Here is an 18,934-nt window from a genome sequence, read left to right on the forward strand (position 1 = left end):
CCCTCCTCCGTCCCTTCCTCCTCTATCCGTCCCTCCCTCCCCTGTCCCTCCCTCCCCTGTCTGTCCCTCCCCTGTCTGTCCCTCCCTCCCCTGTCCGTCCCTCCCTCCCCTGTCCGTCCCTTCCTCCTCTGACTGTCCCTCCCTGTCTCCTCTGTCCATCCCTCCCTCCCCTGTCCCTCCCTCCCCTGTCTGTCCCTCCCCTTTCTGTCCCTCCCCTGTCTGTCCCTCCCCTGTCCGTCCCTCCCTCCCCTGTCCGTCCCTTCCTCCTCTGACTGTCCCTCCCTGTCTCCTCTGTCCATCCCTCCCTCCTCTGTCCGTCCCACCCTAGGGTGCCTGGTCGGCTTGGCCCAGCCCTGACTTTAGGTTTACACTTTGCAACCTGACACTCCCCCATCAGAATATTCAATTGCTTGCAGGGTGCAGAGCAAAAACACAAGGGGTTACTAAATAGAATTGAAAGGATTGCCAGTGCTAACCATACATATATAACCCTCATTTGCCCATAAATTAATGTCCATGTACTAACCTGCTTTTTTATTACCACCTGAGACAGAAGTCTAGTCAGAGGTGTAATGATAGGTAGGTCCAACCCAATGGCAACTGCACTGTTTCCCAATAGGTGTGCACAATAATCCTCCTATCCCAGGGCTGGATCCCACTATTGCAATAATGTCTAGTTATGCCACTGGAAGTACAGAAGCAGTGGGGGCACCACAAAATCAATGTTATATACATACAGCTGATGTATTCAAAAATAGGAACACAAATATTATATTTTTTATTGCATTTTATTTAGCATATTCAGCTAACAGGTCAGTGGATGGAACATGCTCTATATTCTCATGATGGCTAATAAGGGCATTAACCGTTACATGTTCCAACAGGAACTTTCTCATGCAATGGTCACTAAACATACAATTATGTATAGGAGCAGATTCCCTAAACTGAACTGAACTGGCAGGCAGAGAAGCTAGGAAATATCCCTTTAAATTATAATGTGGTCCCTATTTTATGGCACAGGAGCAGCAGCACAAGGTTGGACTGTAAACAGTAAGGTTCCCCTTTATCAATGCATAGTCTGAAACTTTATTATTTATTCATATGTCTCTCTACATGCCCCACACAGAACATTGTCCTTTTAGAATTCTGTTCCTGGTCCTCCTGTCAGATTTGGTTGAGAGGCAGGAGATGCAGTGTCTCCAGTGCAGAATGCAGCACGCTCTCAATCGCCTTCATCAGCTGCAACCGGGAAAACATCTGGCCAAACAAATGGCTCAGGGGTTCCTAAAAAATATCAGGGCAGTGTGAGACGAATCAAAGTCAAGAGAAGACACAGGGTCAGATTGACCTGTCCACATACCAGAAAATCTCCCAATAGGCCCAGGCCCTAGTAAGATACTTCCCATCAGTTCTTTACTACATACACCCAAGAGTGATACCATTTACAATGTTTCACTTCTAACAGTTGTGCCAGGTTCTCTGGTCTGGCCTATGAGCTCCAAGAAGTTTTGTATTAGTGGTGGACAAGATTAAATTATGTTGGATTCTAATTTAATGCACTTGAAACCTAAAGAACCATAATCATCTATGTCCCACCAATGGTTTCTATTATACAAAGAGACTTACCCCTAAAATGTGCACCCTGTTATAGTACGAGCTGAAGTCCATGCTGAGGTTGACAAGGAACTTGCATACCTAGAACAATAAGAATCTAGAATAACATTTCAGCTACACTTATTTACAGATCCATTACTTTTGTCTGAATCCACCATACAACATTCATTGCACTGGGCACATTTCTATGACTGCAGTCAGATCTTTTCACTCTTTTTGACCACTCAGTCCAAAAGTTTATAAAGAAATGACAAGTGTTAGAGTGGCACACAGAGTCTATCATCTGCAGGTGTGGGGAGAGGATATGCTCCTTCTTGTAGTTCCACAATGCTGCCCAGGGTGGAGTATATATAGGGGCGGAAATGCAAAAGTATCTGATATCTGCTCAGTGTGGTTCCACATAGCCCAGCGCTGTGTCTTAAGCTGGCCATAGATGTTGAGATTTTTAAAAGATCAGATTCTCATCGTGAGACCACGATCTTCTCAGAACGATCGTACGAATTTACCATCAACTAAAAAGACCAATTTGCCAGGAAAACAAAGGGGAGCTGACTGCTTGTCCCTGCAAACATAGATACATTGCACTGGGACTGACAAAGATTTTTTGACCTGGCCGATCAATTTCCTGACAGATGTCGGCCGAAAAATCGTAAGATGTACGATCGTTCGAATCCCACTAACCGTATGATAATTTCGAAGGATTGGTCGGACTTTCCTAAAATCGGTCGTTCGGCAAGAAGAATCGTCGCGTCTATGGGGAGCTTAACAATGGAGCTACCGAAAGGAGTTCATAACAGTGGATCTGGAAGATGATCCGCTTTGTGTGCCCATGGTCAAATAAACTGAACTTAAAATGAGAATCCAGCAATGAAATCCAATGTATAATCCATTATTTATGCAGATAGCAGGTTAGACCAAACAGGTTAACCCTTCCTCTGCTTGCAGCATGGAATAATGCAAATAATGCAGGGCCCAGGCTAGAAAGCCTAAGAGATAGTCTCTGTGGGTGTCAATATGTCAGGCACCCCAGAGTGAGAATAACTGCTTAACTAAAGCTGGCCATAGACGTGCAGATTTACCTTCATATGAGACGAATGATCGTCATCTCCCGACCTGCCACTAACCATTCAGATGAAGTAGTAAAAGAACAGATCAGACAAGGCTCTGCCCCTGACAGCAATCATACGAATATATACGACACATATATCGGCAATGCATGCAGACATATTATCGGTAACCAACAGAAATGTTCTAACCTGTCTGATCAACTGAACGACCGATCACCTCACGAAAAATGTAGGGACACGGCACGGAAATTGTACGAAACGGAGGTTCGTATGTTCAAATCTTTGCGTCTATGGCCAGTTTAAGACCAGAATGAGCCCTGATTGTTAAAAATTGCATCGGCACAGGATACAATGTGTGCATCACAATAGTGCAAAAAGCCAGCTTTCTACCTCAAAATGTGGCTTTTTTCTCTATTGTTCATGTACATATTGGCCTCAAGGGACCCCAAGTAAACAGAATAGGATGGTGTCGTGCAGGGGCTATCCTGGCCCCTCCACCGCCCGAGGCAGCAGCAGTTGCTGCAGCCCCCCCTCCCCCGTGCGCTTACCTTTTTGCGCCTGAGGGGGTCCGGGGGGTCCACCAGGGCAGCAGAGAGGGTCAGTGCACGAACGCAGAGAGCCTAACTGTGCTCTCTGCGCTAGAAGAGCTGAATTTCCGGTTTGAAAACCGGAAATTCGGCTCTTAAAGTACCAGGAGCGGCATTTTTTCCGCCCCTGGTACCTAGTGGGGCGATGCCGCCTGAGGCGACAGTCTCAAGTCGCCTCATTGGTGAAGCGCCCCTGGTGTCATGCTGCTGCTACAGTAGTAACCAGGTTCGGTGTAGTTTTCAGTGAACAGAAGCACCAGCCTGAGGTCTTAGGTAAGCAGATGTATTGCACATTGAGAAAGTCTCCAGTTTGCATCAGAGAGAAAAAAAAGCCTTGCTGCGGTTTCCCCTGTCCAGAACTGAGCTTTGTGCATATATTGTGGGGGGTCATTTATATACATTGGGGGTGCAAGAGTGTGCCCCTTAGAGCTCACTTACAGAGCACTTGCGCCCCCCAGAATTGCTGGTCTCTGCACTGAGTGCTGGATCCAAAATCTGGAGCTCAGTGAAGAGAGCAGCAGCTCAAAGTAGAAAGATATAGACTAAATAAATATAGATTTTGGCTTTTTTTTGATACTACACTGTAAATGAGCCCTAGTGAGTTTCTGAAGTTCAAGGCTTGCACTACTGAAATGTAAGTGACCTCGGAGGCTCTTCAGACACACAGGAATGTAGCACTGGGGGCTTGATCATTTTGGAAAAGATCTTTATAGAGGCGCTTATTGCTTATTGACATATCTAAAAGCACCAACGTATTCCACAGCGCTGTACAATAGTCTAGATTTTAAAAAGCTGCAGCTTCATAGGAGAAGATGTTACGGTACAAAACCACAGTATGTGCTTTGGGGGGTGACTTACCGCCTCTGTGTTTGCTGTGACGCGGATCCCTGGGGAAGATAATGATATCTGTGCAGACTGCGAGAGAACCTCGGGGAAAGTCAGGATGTAATTGAACAGAAGGAGCCATTCTCCCTGTGGGGGGAAGCAGTGAGTTTCAACAAAAAGAAGGGGAGATGGGACAATGTAGAAACAGAACAGCATCCGCGTCCCCAGACAATTACTTTCAGCTTCTGTTGTATGTAAATAATATTGTCAATAATAAATGTCTGAGGGAATTGCAGTCCACAGAAATCTCACTGGGATGGTGTAATGAGCGTTGGGCAATTAACCTCACACATTTGCAACTGGCTGGAAGCCCATAATATACTGTTTTCTTACTGAAATCCATGTAGGAACGATGGAATTGCTGATATTGGAAAATCTGTCCAGGACATAAATTGCATAAGTTCCCTACAGCCAAAAGGGCAGAGCAGAGTAATTAAAGGAACAGTTTACCATGCAGGGCCTGTCTGGTCAACCATTTATCAAAGTCAGAATTTATTTCAATATTTTCTGAAATCCGCATGGGTTTTTTCCCCTCCGTTATTTATCAATACATTTTCCCGAAACTTTTCTGTGCAGGAAAAAAAACGAAATTCCGAAATTTCTGTATGCGGACTTTTTCCATCCTCAGAGTATAATAAATCCCCCCCCCCAAAAAAATCGTTTTTGGTTTTTTTTTTCTACCGAAAATTCGGATATTCTAGTAAAAACACACAAATTTTTCGGGTTTTTGGCATTCGGAGTTTAATAAATAACCCCCAAAATGAATGGCAGTGAATGCTAAAAGATCTGACATTGACATAGGTAAAGCTTATCCAACAGACATGGGACTGTGTCCAACAATATATTATTGATTAATGATCCTATACCAGCCCTCCAGGCTCACCAATGGTACAAGTTTCGTGCAACCCCAGTGTAGCACAGGTAGGTCTGTTGAATAACACATCCACTTACTGATCCACCTGTGTTACTATAGGGATATCCACAAACCATGCACTGCTGGTTAGGCATACAGACAGGTTTGGGAACCAATGCTATGAGTTAATTTTATGGAAAAAGTCGTGAATTAGGATTTGTTATAGGAAATGTAAAAGGCTCTATTACCTCTTCCCGCAGTGTAGAGTAGTTCAGGTCTCCAGCTGGCGGGAATTCTGGGTACAAAGCTGAGAACAAAACTTACTAATTACTTAAGGAATAAAAATGTACAGGTATGAGACCTGTTATCCAGAATGCTCAGGTCCTGGGGTTTTCTGGATAATGGATCTTTCTGTAATTTGAGTCTCCATACTTTAAGTCTACTAGAAAATCAAGTAAACATTAAAGGGATACTGCTCCAGCAGAATTCTGCTCTGAAATCCATTTCTCAAAAGAGCAAACAGATTTTTTTATATTCAATTTTGAAATCTGACATGGGGCTAGACATTTTGTCAATTTCTCAGCTGCCCCTGGTCATGTGACTTGTGCCTGCACTTTAGAAGAGAAATGCTTTCTGGCAGGCTGCTGTTTTTCCTTCTCAATGTAACTGAATGTGTCTCAGTGGGACATGGGTTTTTACTATTGAGTGTTGTTCTTAGATCTACCAGGCAGCTGTTATCTTGTGTTAGGGAGCTGCTATCTTGTTACCTTCCAATTGTTCTTTTGTTTGGCTTCTGGGGGGGGGGAAAGGGGAGGTGGGTGATATCACTCTAACTTGTAGTACAGCAGTAAAGAGTGGTTGAAGTTTATCAGAGCACAAGTCACATGACTTGGGGCAGCTGGGAAATCGACAATATGTCTAGCCCCATGTCACATTTCAAATTTGAATATAAAAAAATCTGTTTGCTCTTTTGAGAAATGGATTTCAGTGCAGAATTCTGCTGGAGCAGCACTATTAACTGATTCATTTTGGAAAGAATTTTTTTTCCCATGACAGTATCCCTTTAAATGAACCCAATAGGCTGATTTTGCTTCCAATAAGGATTAATTATACAGATGCACCGAATCCAGGATTCGGTTCGGGATTCGGCCGAATCCTTCTGCCTGGCCAACCAAATCCGAATTTGCATATGCAAATTAGGGACAGGAGGGAAATTGCATGACGTTTGGTCATAAAACAAGGAAGTAAAAAATGTTTTGCCCTTCCCACCCCTAATTTGCATATCCAAATTAGGTTTTGGATTTGGTTCAGTATTCGGCCGAATCCTTCGCGAAGGATTCGGCGGTTCGGCAGAATCCAAAATAGTGGATTCGGTGCATCCCCAATTAATTATATCTACGTCTGGATGAAGAACAAGGTACTGTTTTATTATTACAGAGAAAAAGGAAATCATTTTTTAAAATGAGTGGTGGCATCACAGAGACTGGTACCTTTCCGTACTGCTGAGCTGTAACTTTCAAACATGGTGGCGAGCCGAGCACAATTATACATCACAAATGCTCCACTTTTCGTCCCCTTTGTGGTGATGTTGGTATCTTCTAAGTCTAGTGTTACCTGTATGTACAGGAAAGAGCCTGAGGTCAGGTGAATCAGGATCCTAGAGCAGCTTATCCTAGGGTTACTGTATCATAGGTACCTACTAAGTACATTCTTACCTTCTTTTTAAAGGAGAAACAAAAACTAAGATTTATATTTAACATAAAAACTGTGGCTACAGTGAGGCCTGGCACAAGCAGCTATATGGGGTGTGAGGACAGCAGATCCCAGAACTGAGCCTATGCCTTGAGCCTCTGCATGCAGAATAAAGGAGCAACACAGCTTCAGTGTGCTTCTTGGGGTCATTGAAGCATTAAAGGAACAGTAACACCAAAAAAGTGTTTCATGGTGCAAAGTGTTTCCAGGTGCAGGTTACCTAGCAGAAAACAGATGCACTGTAGAATACCATTGTATTGTATTACAGAGCTTATATGTTATCTGCTATGTAACCTGTGCCTTTTCTCCTTTTTCAGCTTCAAGGGCATGTAAAGCAAAAAAAAATAAAATCCCATTTTTACTTTTTTTAATGAAAAAGAAACCTCTCTCTAATATACCTTAATTAAAAAATGTGTACCGTTTTTATAAGAACCCTGACTGTATGCAGTGAAATTCTGCCTTCATTTGTCGCGCGGCGAAACTTTTTTGACGCGCGTCTTTTTTTTTTTTGACACTCGCTGCCATACAAGTCTATGGGCGTCATTTCCACGGCGAAAGAAGGCGAAAAAATTTGCCCATCCCTAGATAGGGTCCCTAACTGCTCTGCAGGGAAACAATCATACTTATGGACAGCAGGGGGAGCTTTGTTTATGAATATCCCTAAGCAGCCCAGACCACACTGAGCATGTGCACAGTCTTAGTCTTGCAAAGATGTTTAACAAAGTTACAAGATGGTGACCCCCTGTAGCCAACTTTGAAAGCATAAATTATTTGTTTGATTAGGCTTGTGGTGCAGTAAGTTTATGTTTATATTTAGTATACAAAATTCAGCATTTCTATCCTTATTCTATTTTAGACTTTACATGCCCTTTAAATGGCTGCACATGAGCCTATTTTTTATAAACTATGTTCAACTTTCTAAAGCAAATTGCATACCTTTTACCAATGCAGGACAACAGTACATTATATATTAATTATTTTAAAACTCTTATTTTTTGGTGTTACTGATCCTTTAAGTATGCATGACCTAGTGAGCTTCTTATTTCTCGATGGGAGGGAGCTGGGTATGTTTTGGGGGCAGGCCCCTTCAATAGGGCTGTGCTTCTGAAACACTGCATCTTGATTTGTTAAACACAAAGGGGTTTCCCACATGCCTTCCTTCTGTACTGAGTATTGAGCATATTTAGTCGGTGTGGGTGTACTGGAGAATGTAATATAAGGGAACTAGGGAAAGCAGAAGACTGCAAACGTATAGGGTAGGTGAGGCTCATTATCCTACCAGCCTCCTGTCACTATCTTCAGCATCTCTGTCCATAAATACACAAAGCAGACCTAAAGGGCTTGTTACTTAAGGTTCATTTTTAGGGGCAGATTTATCGAGTGTCGAATTTCGAAGTAATGGGGGTTTTTTTGAACTCCCATAACTTTGAGATTCTAATTAAAAAAGACCAATCGAAATTTATCAAGAAATCAAAGGTTTTTTTTTTTGGGCAAATAGCTCAGTTTTCAATCAATTCGAATCGTACGAAGTCCACCAATTGACTCCAAATAGGTTCTATGAGGTCCCTAGAATTTTCACTTTGAATACAAACTTTCTCCAAATCTGCAAAACCAGTGGCTGCAGCAAAATAATCCTCCAAATAGAATCCCAGTTTATCTGTTTAAATCTGACTCCATGATCTTTGTCCCTGCAGCTGGAGTTGGAAACAGTAAAGGGGATGTAAAGCCAAAAATAAAATCCAATACAAATCTCTACACAGTTGCTGACTGCTCTACAGGGAAACAAACAAAGCTGCTTGAGTTCTGCATGGCTGGGAAGTAAGGCGGGGGCTCCCCCTGCTGTACATAAGTATAATTGTTTCCCTGCAGAGCAGTTAGGGACCATCTGACAATTCCTATCCACAGCAGTAAATAAGGGAAGAATTTCACTGCGTACAGTCAGGATTCTTATAAAAACGGTACACATTTTTTAATGAAAGTATATTGGACATAGTTTTCTTTTTCAGTAAAGAAAGTAAAAATGGGATTTTATTTTTTGCCTTTATATGCCCTTTAAGACTATTCCATGGCAGATGATACCAGCTATAAGAGATGTGACCAACACAATAAACGAGGCAAATGGGGAGAATGTTGGCTGTACTGATATTACCTGACTGCGATGTGCTGTAGACATCATCTCAAACTTGATGGCTGCTGATGCCAGGCCCATGATAATTTCTTCCCACCTGCTCCCTAGGCATAAAGCACAGGTTACACATATTAATAAAACACACTTGCTATTAGGAGAAACGCCCGTCACTCTTATTTAGATATTTCTGGGAAAGGGACATGGACTCCTCTAATGACGCCATTGTGTTCCTGACATAAACCCCGACATCCCAACTTTCCCTATTAGAGAGATATTTATGCTAATGGGTCTGTAACAATGTCGCTAGGCAGAATGAGGCCTAGCGAAAGCCTCAGAACAGCAATATTCAAGGCAGTGAGAAATAGGCAACACAGAATGAACCCACACGTATCGTCTTACAACACCACAATGGTAATGTAACACATTCCTAAAAGGCACCGGAGGAAAACCCATTTGTGATGTTTATGTACTATGCCCTGGCAGTGACTGACACACACACACACACACACACACACACACACACACACACACACACACACACACACACACACACACACACACAAAACAGGGATAAAAGTCCAGCAATGTAGAATACCATCCTACATCCTGATGAAGGGAGGGTGAACCCCCCCGAAACATTGATGCACATGTGGTGACAATAAAAGGGGCAAGCTCACCACCTGCGACAAAATTGGTGTTGTGCGACTCTCTTCCAAAATTCATTTGTATAGAAAACAGGGAGACATATGTTAAAAAAAATATCGCAAAAGAACCTTGAACACGGTCTCCATATTTCATGACAGAGGCTTCCTGCATCTGTGATTTCCGAATCCTGTGGGAGAGAGAGAATATGGTGGATTCTGAGAATTTCCCTACACAGGACTGGAAAGTAGTTCATTGCTGTTGGTCTGGTTCTGACTCATGAAGCAATGTAGCAATCTCCCCCAGATCAGTAGGCTGGCTTTTGCTGCGCTGCTTCACGAGTCAGAACCAGCAGAGCACAGACTATAAGCAGCCAGGCAAATACTTTTAATATAAATTATTATGCTGCAAAAACAACTACAGTGAAATCTCAATTTTAAGCCCCCTGATTTTAAGTTTTTCCCACATTTTACATTTTTTATTTGTGGTCCCACCAATTTATAATGCATTTTGAAGGATGCATTTCCCTGATTTTAGTAATGTTTTCTCGGATTTTATATCAAAACTTTGTCCTGATGTTCCCAAAAACTGATTTTGTTTCCTCTATGAATGTTATTATTTGTGAAATAAAGAGGATTAAAATACTAAGCAGATGTATATTTGCCCTGGTTCTGCCTGTAAATGGTCAATTGCAATGAGTCTGCCCCTTATACAGTCCTGCACCAATCACTTATTGCTTTAGGTTGTGTATGTGACAGAGAGTCTTGCCCCCCATAGTCTAACATTAACACTGCAATGTTTAACCCTTGTTATTAACACACTTAATATTGTATCTCAAAGGAAAACAGACTCCTGTGCTTATATCCTTTCTGTACTTGAAGAAAAAGTTACTTTAACACTGATTTAACATTTTCCCGGATTTTACATAATTTTTTCCTGGTCCCCTAAAAACTTAAATGGGGGTTCTGCTGTAGTTCACATACAAACAGCAGTAGAAATAATTATGCATCTATAATAACTTTCAAAAGAAAGATAATGTTGTATTATTCCGTGTTGCCTCAGGCTGCAGAGTGGGTGAGGTCTCTCCTGAGATAGGAGCTGGAACATGAATGGTTAATTAAATAGTAAATGCCTTACTGGAAGTATTGGGCGCTGCTGACAGGTGACAGTGGGTTCAGCACTTTGACTGGTCCGCAGATAAGATGCTTCTACAATACAGTAAAAGTTTTTATGAGGAAAGAGAAATGGGGTTTAGGCAAGTGTTTATCCTGTTGTTGAATTATAACTCCCAGAATAACTCTACTTCATCAGCACCTGCTAAGCATTAATGGTGCTGCTGGGAGTTGTCAAAGTTAGTGTGAAAGCCACCTCTGATTGTTTTAATGCTTTTAAACTAGCAATAGCTTTCCTATTGGCATCTATAGACTATATAGAGCAACGACAACAGCTCTACTTCATTGCTCTTCATCCATCTAAATGTCATGTCATATTCTGGTTATAGTGATACTCCCTGCACCTGCCTGGTCTTCAACAGGTGGCAAAACGTTTAGGCAGGCAAGCAAAAGCAACATGTCAGTGTTTTTACCATTCAATGGAATGTACCTCTGAGCCAAACTAAACTCCCACTGTGTTCAACAAAGCCTCCATGGTTAAAAGGGCACTATTGCGAAAATGAAAATTTTATATAAGATTCCTCATACTGAAATAAGAAACTTTCTAAATACAATCCAATAGTCTTCATTGTTTCTGAAATAATCAAGTTTATGGTCACTATCCCTCTCTCAGCATCTCTTTCTGTCTTCATGCAGCAGTTGGGTGTCAGATGAATGCTCCAATATATCTAATAGGGGGCTCCCTTTCCTAGCAGATGAATTAGAGCTCACTCAAATAACTGATTCCAGTGCAAAATCTAACAAAAAAGCTGCCTTTTGTACAAATTCTGCATGTAGAAACACAGGATTTCTGGTGATTTTAATAGAGTGAGCTCTAATACATCTTCTAGGCAAAAGGATCCCCCCCTAGAAGATATAATGGATCATTCATCTGACACCCAACTCCCGAATCAAGACAGAATGAGGAGAAACAGACGCTGAGAGAGAAATAGTGAAGATAAACTTGATTATTTCAGAAACGATATCGAATATTTAATTGATTGTATTTAGAAAGTTTCTTATTTCAGTATGCTGAAGCTTATATTACATTTTCATGTTTGCTATAGTCCCCTGCAGCCATGACAATGTAAATTAGCCTTTCAGCAGTTCTGATTGGGCTTATAATTCTATAACTACTGCCTTTTCCATACTAATTATTTTTGTGGAATCTTTATATTTAAAGTGAAATGCATGCTTTATTAAACACCTGTGTGGTCGCTCCAGGATCCAGTATCCTCCAGAGTAAGTCCAGCTTCTGCTGGTGGAATTCGTCCTCACAGCTCACCACGTGTAACACAGTGCAGTGTGCTGCCTCCTCCTGGTCATAGAGGGAAATACAATGACGCGTTCAGAACTCGGTCAAATATTTCAATGCTATTCACAAGGATGTATATCTATAATAATGACTAACAAGGATGTCTCTAGCCACAAAAAACTGCCATCTCTGTGTTGTTTGTCTTGTATGTTAAAGTGATTGTAATAATAATACATCTTATTTAGCTCAGTTCCTATAATACAGTCCCATACCTCATTACATGACGACATACAGGCAAAGGGGTTCATAAACAGGAGAGGCATGCACTATGTATAGCCCTTTGTTTTGTATTTGTCTGTTTGGTTGAACTGAAAATACCATATTAGGGGCCATAAACAGTATGAGTTCCTTCCTATTTTGGAGTAGGAACCAGCCCATAGAGCAGCACACACTTACCTGGCACTCCTGAACACACGTCTGCAGCCAAGCTACATGCTCCAGGTCTTCCTCACTCACTAAAATATACAACATGTTCAATCATCAGCCTTTACAGAGATCAGTTTAATTTTCAGTGCCGATGTAAGACTCGCAGATCCTGATGTGGACATATGCTTAAAAGGGACCTGTCACCCAGACATAAAAAGCTGTATAACAAAAGTACTTTTTAAATTACAACATGAAACCCAAGTTATTTTCTTATTAAAAACACCCATACCAGTTATAAAGGCAATTGAAAATGTCAGCTCATATATTGCCTGCCCTGCCTCTATACCTCAGGCATAAAAGTGAGGCAAGAAGAATTTCACTGGCACACAGGAGTTGCAGTAGCAGGGCAAGCCCTTGCAATTTTATTATGCAGTAGTGCAACGTTTCGGGGTCACGCCCCTTTGTCAAGCATTTGGCAACGTTTCGGGGCGTGACCCCGAAACGTTGCACTACTGCATAATAAAATTGCAAGGGCTTGCCCTGCTACTGCAACTCCTGTGTGCCAGTGAAATTCTTCTTACCCTTGTTGTGAGGTGGCCGATTCCTCTATCGCTGGGCACCAGGATAAGAACCTTTGGGAGTGTGTGGTGTGCGGCTTTTCCAAAGTTCACTTATAAAAGCGAGGCAGACAATTACTTTTACTTTCCTGAACTGGGAACTGGCACTTATATGACAGTGTTACCCACTGTAACCTACAGCGCTTTAATACCCCTCCAAATTGTGTCCATAAGTTACCCTCCCGTTTAGACTGTAAGCCCCACAGGATAGGGTCCTCCATCCTTTTGTCTCCTTGACACTGAGCACAATATGTATTGTAATTATATTTTATATTTATGTGAATTTTATTTCTAATAACGTACTTATTGTTACTTATTAATGCAGTGACCTTTTGTTTGTTACTACTAATTTATTGTATTGTTGTAGTATTATACAAATAAAAATATACATACATACATACAGTACATATATACATACATACTTTCTATTCTGCACCTCCCAGATGTCACTTTTTTCCTTACATCACCTCTCTGTCTACACAATCTATAATTGCTTAGCCAGCGCATGGGCAAGTGCATCAGGCCACTATTCTAGTGCATAAATAAGATTTGGATGATGCAAAGTTTGCCTTAATAACTGCCTACTTGCTGTAAAAGTGAATTCCCAAAAAGAAATAAACAAGATTTAAATGATTTACATAGTGTAAGTAAAGTTTATTTTGCTTCGCAAATACAACAGAAAAGAATTTGGAATTACATCTTAGGGTGACAGGTCCCCTTTAACTCTATGCACTGAGAGTAATCGGGTCACACTGGGGGAAATCTCTTTGTCAATAATCTTGAAAGTAACTCTTACCAAGGAAAGCATCCAGGTTTGGGTCATACCCCTGCTGAGACAAATGCTGCTCCTCAATAAATGGTCTTAGGTGCATGTTAAAAAGGACACGTGCTGGTGCCTCATCCTGAAGTTCCTGTTGTTCTCCATCTTTGTGTTTGACATAAGTACATTGCTTCAGGCTTTGCTGAAAAGCTGAAACTGCCTTCCCAACAGAGGGCGCCTCAGATACAGAAGGCCATGATACACCCAAGTGGTGCAAGAAGCTTATGACATCATGGCTATGCAAAGCGGGGGTCAACTGGACTTTTACTCTGAAAAAGAAGACACACAAAGCTGAGACAAGTGACAGGAAACAGAAATGTAGAATTTGTGTATTATGTGTACCTACAGGATTTTCCTTTTTTCTATTGTCATCAGCTGATTAATTATCAATTTTATGTTTCCAGGGCTGGTTTTAAAGGGGCTGTTCACCTTCCAAACACTTTTTCAGTGGAGTTGTTTTCAGATTGTTCACCAGAAATAAAGACTTTTTTCAATCACTTTCCATTTTTTACCATTTTTTCAAAATATAAGTTTAAAGTTTAATGTCCCTGTCTCTGGTGTTTCAATGGCAGCAAGTAATTCAGGCGCAGACTCTAAACTGTTACAATTTGCTCCATTAGTTGATACATTTCTCAGCAGCATCTGTGGAATATTAGCAACTATGTGAAAAATAAAACTTTACTCTTAAATATTAGAAAAACAGTCTACAGAATACAAAGTGATTGGAAAAGGTCTTTATTTCTGGTGAACTACCTGATACCAACTGAACTGAAAAAAGTTTGGATGGTGAACAACCACTTTAAAGGTGTAGACCTGGTAACCCAACTTCTGAGGAGGCAATGCGGCCAGAATATGGTATTAGTAAATGTACAAATTGTAAATTTTATATTGCAGATTTTTTATTTTGTGGATACACTTACCCTTCTCCCACACCTCCAGCACTAACTAGTCAATTGGTATGGTTCACATGCACCCTGTTCCAATTGGCTGTGCAGAACTGGTGGCTCAACATCTAAAGCCATGACAACTACAGCCCACAGACATTGGTATAGTTGACTAGGTTCAGGAGGAGAAACAAGAAAAATGAAGTGACCAAAACCACCCACCCAACTTCCTGTGCTGCAAGTTATAATTCAACAACAGCTGGAGGGCTGCAGATTGCCTATGACTTATATAAAGGCTGCTAACTGGGAAACTACTGACCCTCTAAGTCTAAGCAGCTCAGCCAGATGATCTGTGATCAAGACAGCTCTTAAATGGCTCAGTCTCAATGAATCCAGATTCCGGCAGGAGTGCAGTGGGCTACAGTTCAGTATTACTACACTCTGCCCGTTGGGTAAGTCCGAGGGTGTAGGTCTAAGATATGGAGAATAGTCTGTGAGGACACGTTGGAAAACAGCAGGTCTGTCCAACTGTATGACAAGTCCAGCATCATTTTGCAAGGAGCTGTGGATCGGGGGTATTCCTGGGGAATTCAGTGACTTCAGTTTATTTAATAGATCCCCAGGAACCTGTAGGTAGAAATAAAAGAGAGATGTATGTCATTGTAACTTACAACCCTGCTGCTGAACTATAACACCCACCAAACTGGAAGCGGTAGACATGAGATCTGTAAGTCCAAGTTAGCTATGTCATTGCCAGAAAAAAAGTAAAACATATCTGTCTATACCCAGCTATCAGTGCAGCTAAATTAGGTGTATGCAATAACACCTTGTTTGTGAATGTGTTGGTATCAATGGCATCTGTCGTTGTCTGTGCTCATGTGCATTTCAGCACAAAAATGTGATTGGCCTTGAACTAAACGAGGGAGGAAGAGAGGGTTCATGGCATCTAATAAGATAAGTGTTATGCAAATGAGCAGGGAAGCAGCAGGGCACCTATTGGAGGAGAGGTTTTATAACCCCCACATCCAATGGGATGATGCATTGCCATAAAAGTCAGAAATCAGACTGTTTTATTGATTTTTTGTTTAGTATAGGTCAGGTGTTGGGCAGGTATAGGGGTTGGGATGACAAAGTACTCTTGCTGGTTAATACCACCGACTCCTCCAACCCTGCTTATGCAAAAGCTTCCTTAGACACAGACGGTTTCAGGGTGGCCTCCAGGGGAAAAGGTGGTGGGGACAATCATGGGTAAAAATGGGCAAATAAATATGGTATGGCTACGGCATAAAAGTAAAATGACCAAAACGTGGGTATGGATAGCCGCTCAACCTCACAGTAATGGGGTCATGAGTGTGCTTGGACAGAAAGCTTGAGCTACAAGAAGGTAGTATGTTTCTAACAGGTATTTTGGCCTCCTTGCAGACTCCAGTAAAACACAGGTCTGTTCCTTGGCTCCTCGTGAGTTGACCCTAGTCTGTGTGAGTGTGATAGGCTGTAACTTAGTTCCTCCTGGGCAGAGACTGATCAGACAAGTGGGATCTTGGGTAATTATGCCACTGGAGAGGGAGGGAAATTACAGGTGGAGTGGGGCCTGTTTCATTGGCTGAACTGCAACTTGTCCCCATATTCGGGCCCCAACTCATGTATCCCTAATACAAACACAGAGTGAATACATTGGTATCTGCCGTCTCTCCTCCCCCAATTTTTAACACAAGGGGGACTTCCAATATGGGACCAACATTGAGAGGCTGCTGCCGCCTGAGTATGAGAGTGTACGCTAGTAATGTTATTCTGTGTATTGTCAATGGCTCTGCAGCTGCTACTGCTCAGCTACATCAGCCTGCTGGACTCTCACAGCCAATGTCATTGTCAGGAACAGCTAGCAGGCCATGTGACTCACCTCTCCATCCGGGAATGATTTCCTTAGGGCCCCTCTTGGCACCAGAAAGTCTCTGCTCTTCAGGTTTCTCGGGCTGCTCTCTTTAAACCAGACTGTAGGGGGCGCCCCCGAACTCTGAACTGCATCATTCAATGCCCGCAGAGCCTCTGACACCCGCACTGGCTCCGCTCCGCAGAATTTAGTCTCCATGGTGATTTTCAAGAGACAGCTCGGAACCTTTATTGTGCGGTCGCAGTTTCCGGGGAACGCTTGGGATCGTACACAGTACGCTTCTAAAGAGGGAAACGGATGTGACATCGTTGAACAGACCCTAAAGCCATGTTGATAGAGGCTTATCGTGCAGAACTGACGTGAAGATAATGTTTCTGTTTCTTAAATGAGCAGGTGGCCACGCCCAAGCCCCTATACATTCCGAATAAGGGACCCACCCTTAGATCAGGAATATAGAAACATGACCTGATAATCAGTTCTGCTTAAAAGAATTGTTCAATGTATAAATAAAAACTGGGTAAAAAGATAGGCTGCGCAAAATAAAAAATGTTTCTAATATAGTTAGTTATAAATGTAATGTATAAAGGCTGGAGTGACTGGATGTCTAACATAATAGCCAGAACACTACTTCCTGCTTTTCAGCTCTCTTGGTTTCCACTAGGGTTGCCACCCAGATGGTATTTTACCGGCCTAGCCGGTTAAACACCTGCCAAGGTCAGGGGCCGTTATTACAAATTTACCGGCAATGCAGTTGCCGGTAATTTGTAATATCCTTTAAAAAAAGCCCTATCTATCTCGCTTCGCAGAAAAATTAGTGTAACTGCTAGAAAATTTGCAAAACACATTGAAGTCAATGGGTATCATTACACGCGACAATTTTCCTCAATCAATCAGTCAATGGGAGTTTTTTCTTGTGGCAACTTTTTGTCTCTGCGACTTTTTGGTCCAAATGCATTAAAGTCAGTGGGTGTTTTTTCTTACGGGGACTTTTTTGTCTTGGCAACTTTTTCATTGCGGTACATTTTTCCACAGAAAATTTTTGCTGCAGTTTCGCGAGACAAATTGCAGATGGGGAAATGCTGAATTTTGCAATGAATCCATGGCTTGTGAAAAAATTTCGCTCATCACTAATTGTGATTGTTAATTCACTTCTTTGTGTGAAACTTTAATTTACTCCCACTGTTGCTTTTGTAGTTTGGTAACAGTAGTAACTATATGATTTTTAGACAGGGGTTTCCTGTACGGATGCACCTGAATCCAGGATTCAACCTGTTTCAGCAGGATTCAGATTCGGCCTAAACCTTCTGCCAGGCTGAACTGAAACTGAATCCTAATTTGCATATGCAAATTAAGAGCGGAGAGGGAAATTGTATATGCAAAATTGGTTCAATCTTTCTCGAAGGATTCAGGGGTTCGGCTGAATCCAAAATAGTGAATTCGGTGCCTCCCTAGTTTTCTGATGCTGCATGACATATATGGGGGGGGGGGTTTGAAATGTAGAAGATGTGGCTGTTCTCTCTTCTTATTTAATGACGCCACCTCAACCTGCCGTGAAAAGGCATCAGCAGATAAAATGTTAAGTTTGGTTAGCCTGTGCCATTAGGATCATCAGGTAAAAGTGACCAATCCTCAAGGCCCCACACAGAAGGGGAGGGAGCTTTCTGCCAAATCTGTATAATGAGGGAGAAGTCAGTAGTACTGTGTTTCATTCTCTTTAGCATCACAGTTAAGCCCTAAATATTACTGACAATAGATTATCATACCTCCCAACATTTTGGAAGTAAAAAGAGGGACAAAAAAAAAATTTTCCGCACGTAGCGCAGCAATTTTTTGACCACACCCCTTTATGTGGCCACACCCCCTAATTACCATGTTCGTTTTACAAAATTTGGCAGGTTATGAAAGTTTGAAAATATTTCTCCTTATCTAAACTGTCTTTTTGTGTCTCAAAATTCTTACAAAGTATCTTATTTGCACCTGTTAGCTGTTCTGGGCTCTCTGCTAAAAGCCAATTAAGTGAGAAACTTTGTTTCTTTTTCTGGCTGTTCAGTGCAGAGAAAAGAGGGACTTTCCAGTACAAATGAGGGACTGCAGGTTGAGCTGTTAAAAGAGGGACTGTCCCTCCGAAAAAGGGACAGTTGGGAGGTATGGATTATAGATAGAGAGCGAGAGACATATGATAGATAGATAGATAGATAGATGGATAGAGATAGATAGATGATAGAGAGAGGGAGAGAGAGAGAGAGAGAGAGAGAGAGAGAGAGAGAGAGAGAGAGAGAGAGAGATGCTATACAGTAGATAAATGATAGATGATAGATAGATAGATAGATAGATAGATAGATAGATAGATAGATAGATAGAT

General features: G+C 41.8%; 1 protein-coding gene across 1 annotated transcript; it reads right to left on the reverse strand.

Annotated features, from left to right (window-relative positions):
• Positions 1-803: 803 nt before the first annotated feature.
• Positions 804-16,916, reverse strand: dalrd3.L (DALR anticodon binding domain containing 3 L homeolog). The gene is made up of 13 exons (XM_018259098.2): positions 16,582-16,916; positions 15,001-15,308; positions 13,774-14,066; positions 12,391-12,449; positions 11,887-11,997; positions 10,666-10,736; positions 9,660-9,718; positions 8,908-8,990; positions 6,497-6,620; positions 5,255-5,313; positions 4,127-4,240; positions 1,627-1,695; positions 804-1,284 (listed from the first exon to the last, which is right to left on the reverse strand). The coding sequence occupies exons 1-13, from the start codon at positions 16,876-16,878 to the stop codon at positions 1,165-1,167; spliced, it is 1,767 nt and encodes a 588-aa protein (XP_018114587.1). The 5' UTR covers positions 16,879-16,916; the 3' UTR covers positions 804-1,164.
• Between the last annotated feature and the right edge of the window lie 2,018 nt (positions 16,917-18,934).

This window comes from Xenopus laevis, chromosome 4L, assembly GCF_017654675.1.
Source record: "Xenopus laevis strain J_2021 chromosome 4L, Xenopus_laevis_v10.1, whole genome shotgun sequence".
NCBI classification, from domain to species: domain Eukaryota; kingdom Metazoa; phylum Chordata; class Amphibia; order Anura; family Pipidae; genus Xenopus; species Xenopus laevis.

What these genes read in the sequence shown, in the direction of transcription:
- dalrd3.L (XM_018259098.2), bottom strand. Translation starts at nt 16,878, where the DNA reads ATGTCACATCCGTTTCCCTCTTTAGAAGCGTACTGTGTACGATCCCAA. An exon ending in AAACCTGGATGCTTTCCTTG is followed by an intron (nt 12,450 to 13,773) that starts GTAAGAGTTACT and finishes TGTATATTTTAG; the next exon opens with TGAGTGAGGAAGACCTGGAG. An exon ending in ACAGGGTGCACATTTTAGGG is followed by an intron (nt 1,285 to 1,626) that starts GTAAGTCTCTTT and finishes GATATTTTTTAG; the next exon opens with GAACCCCTGAGCCATTTGTT.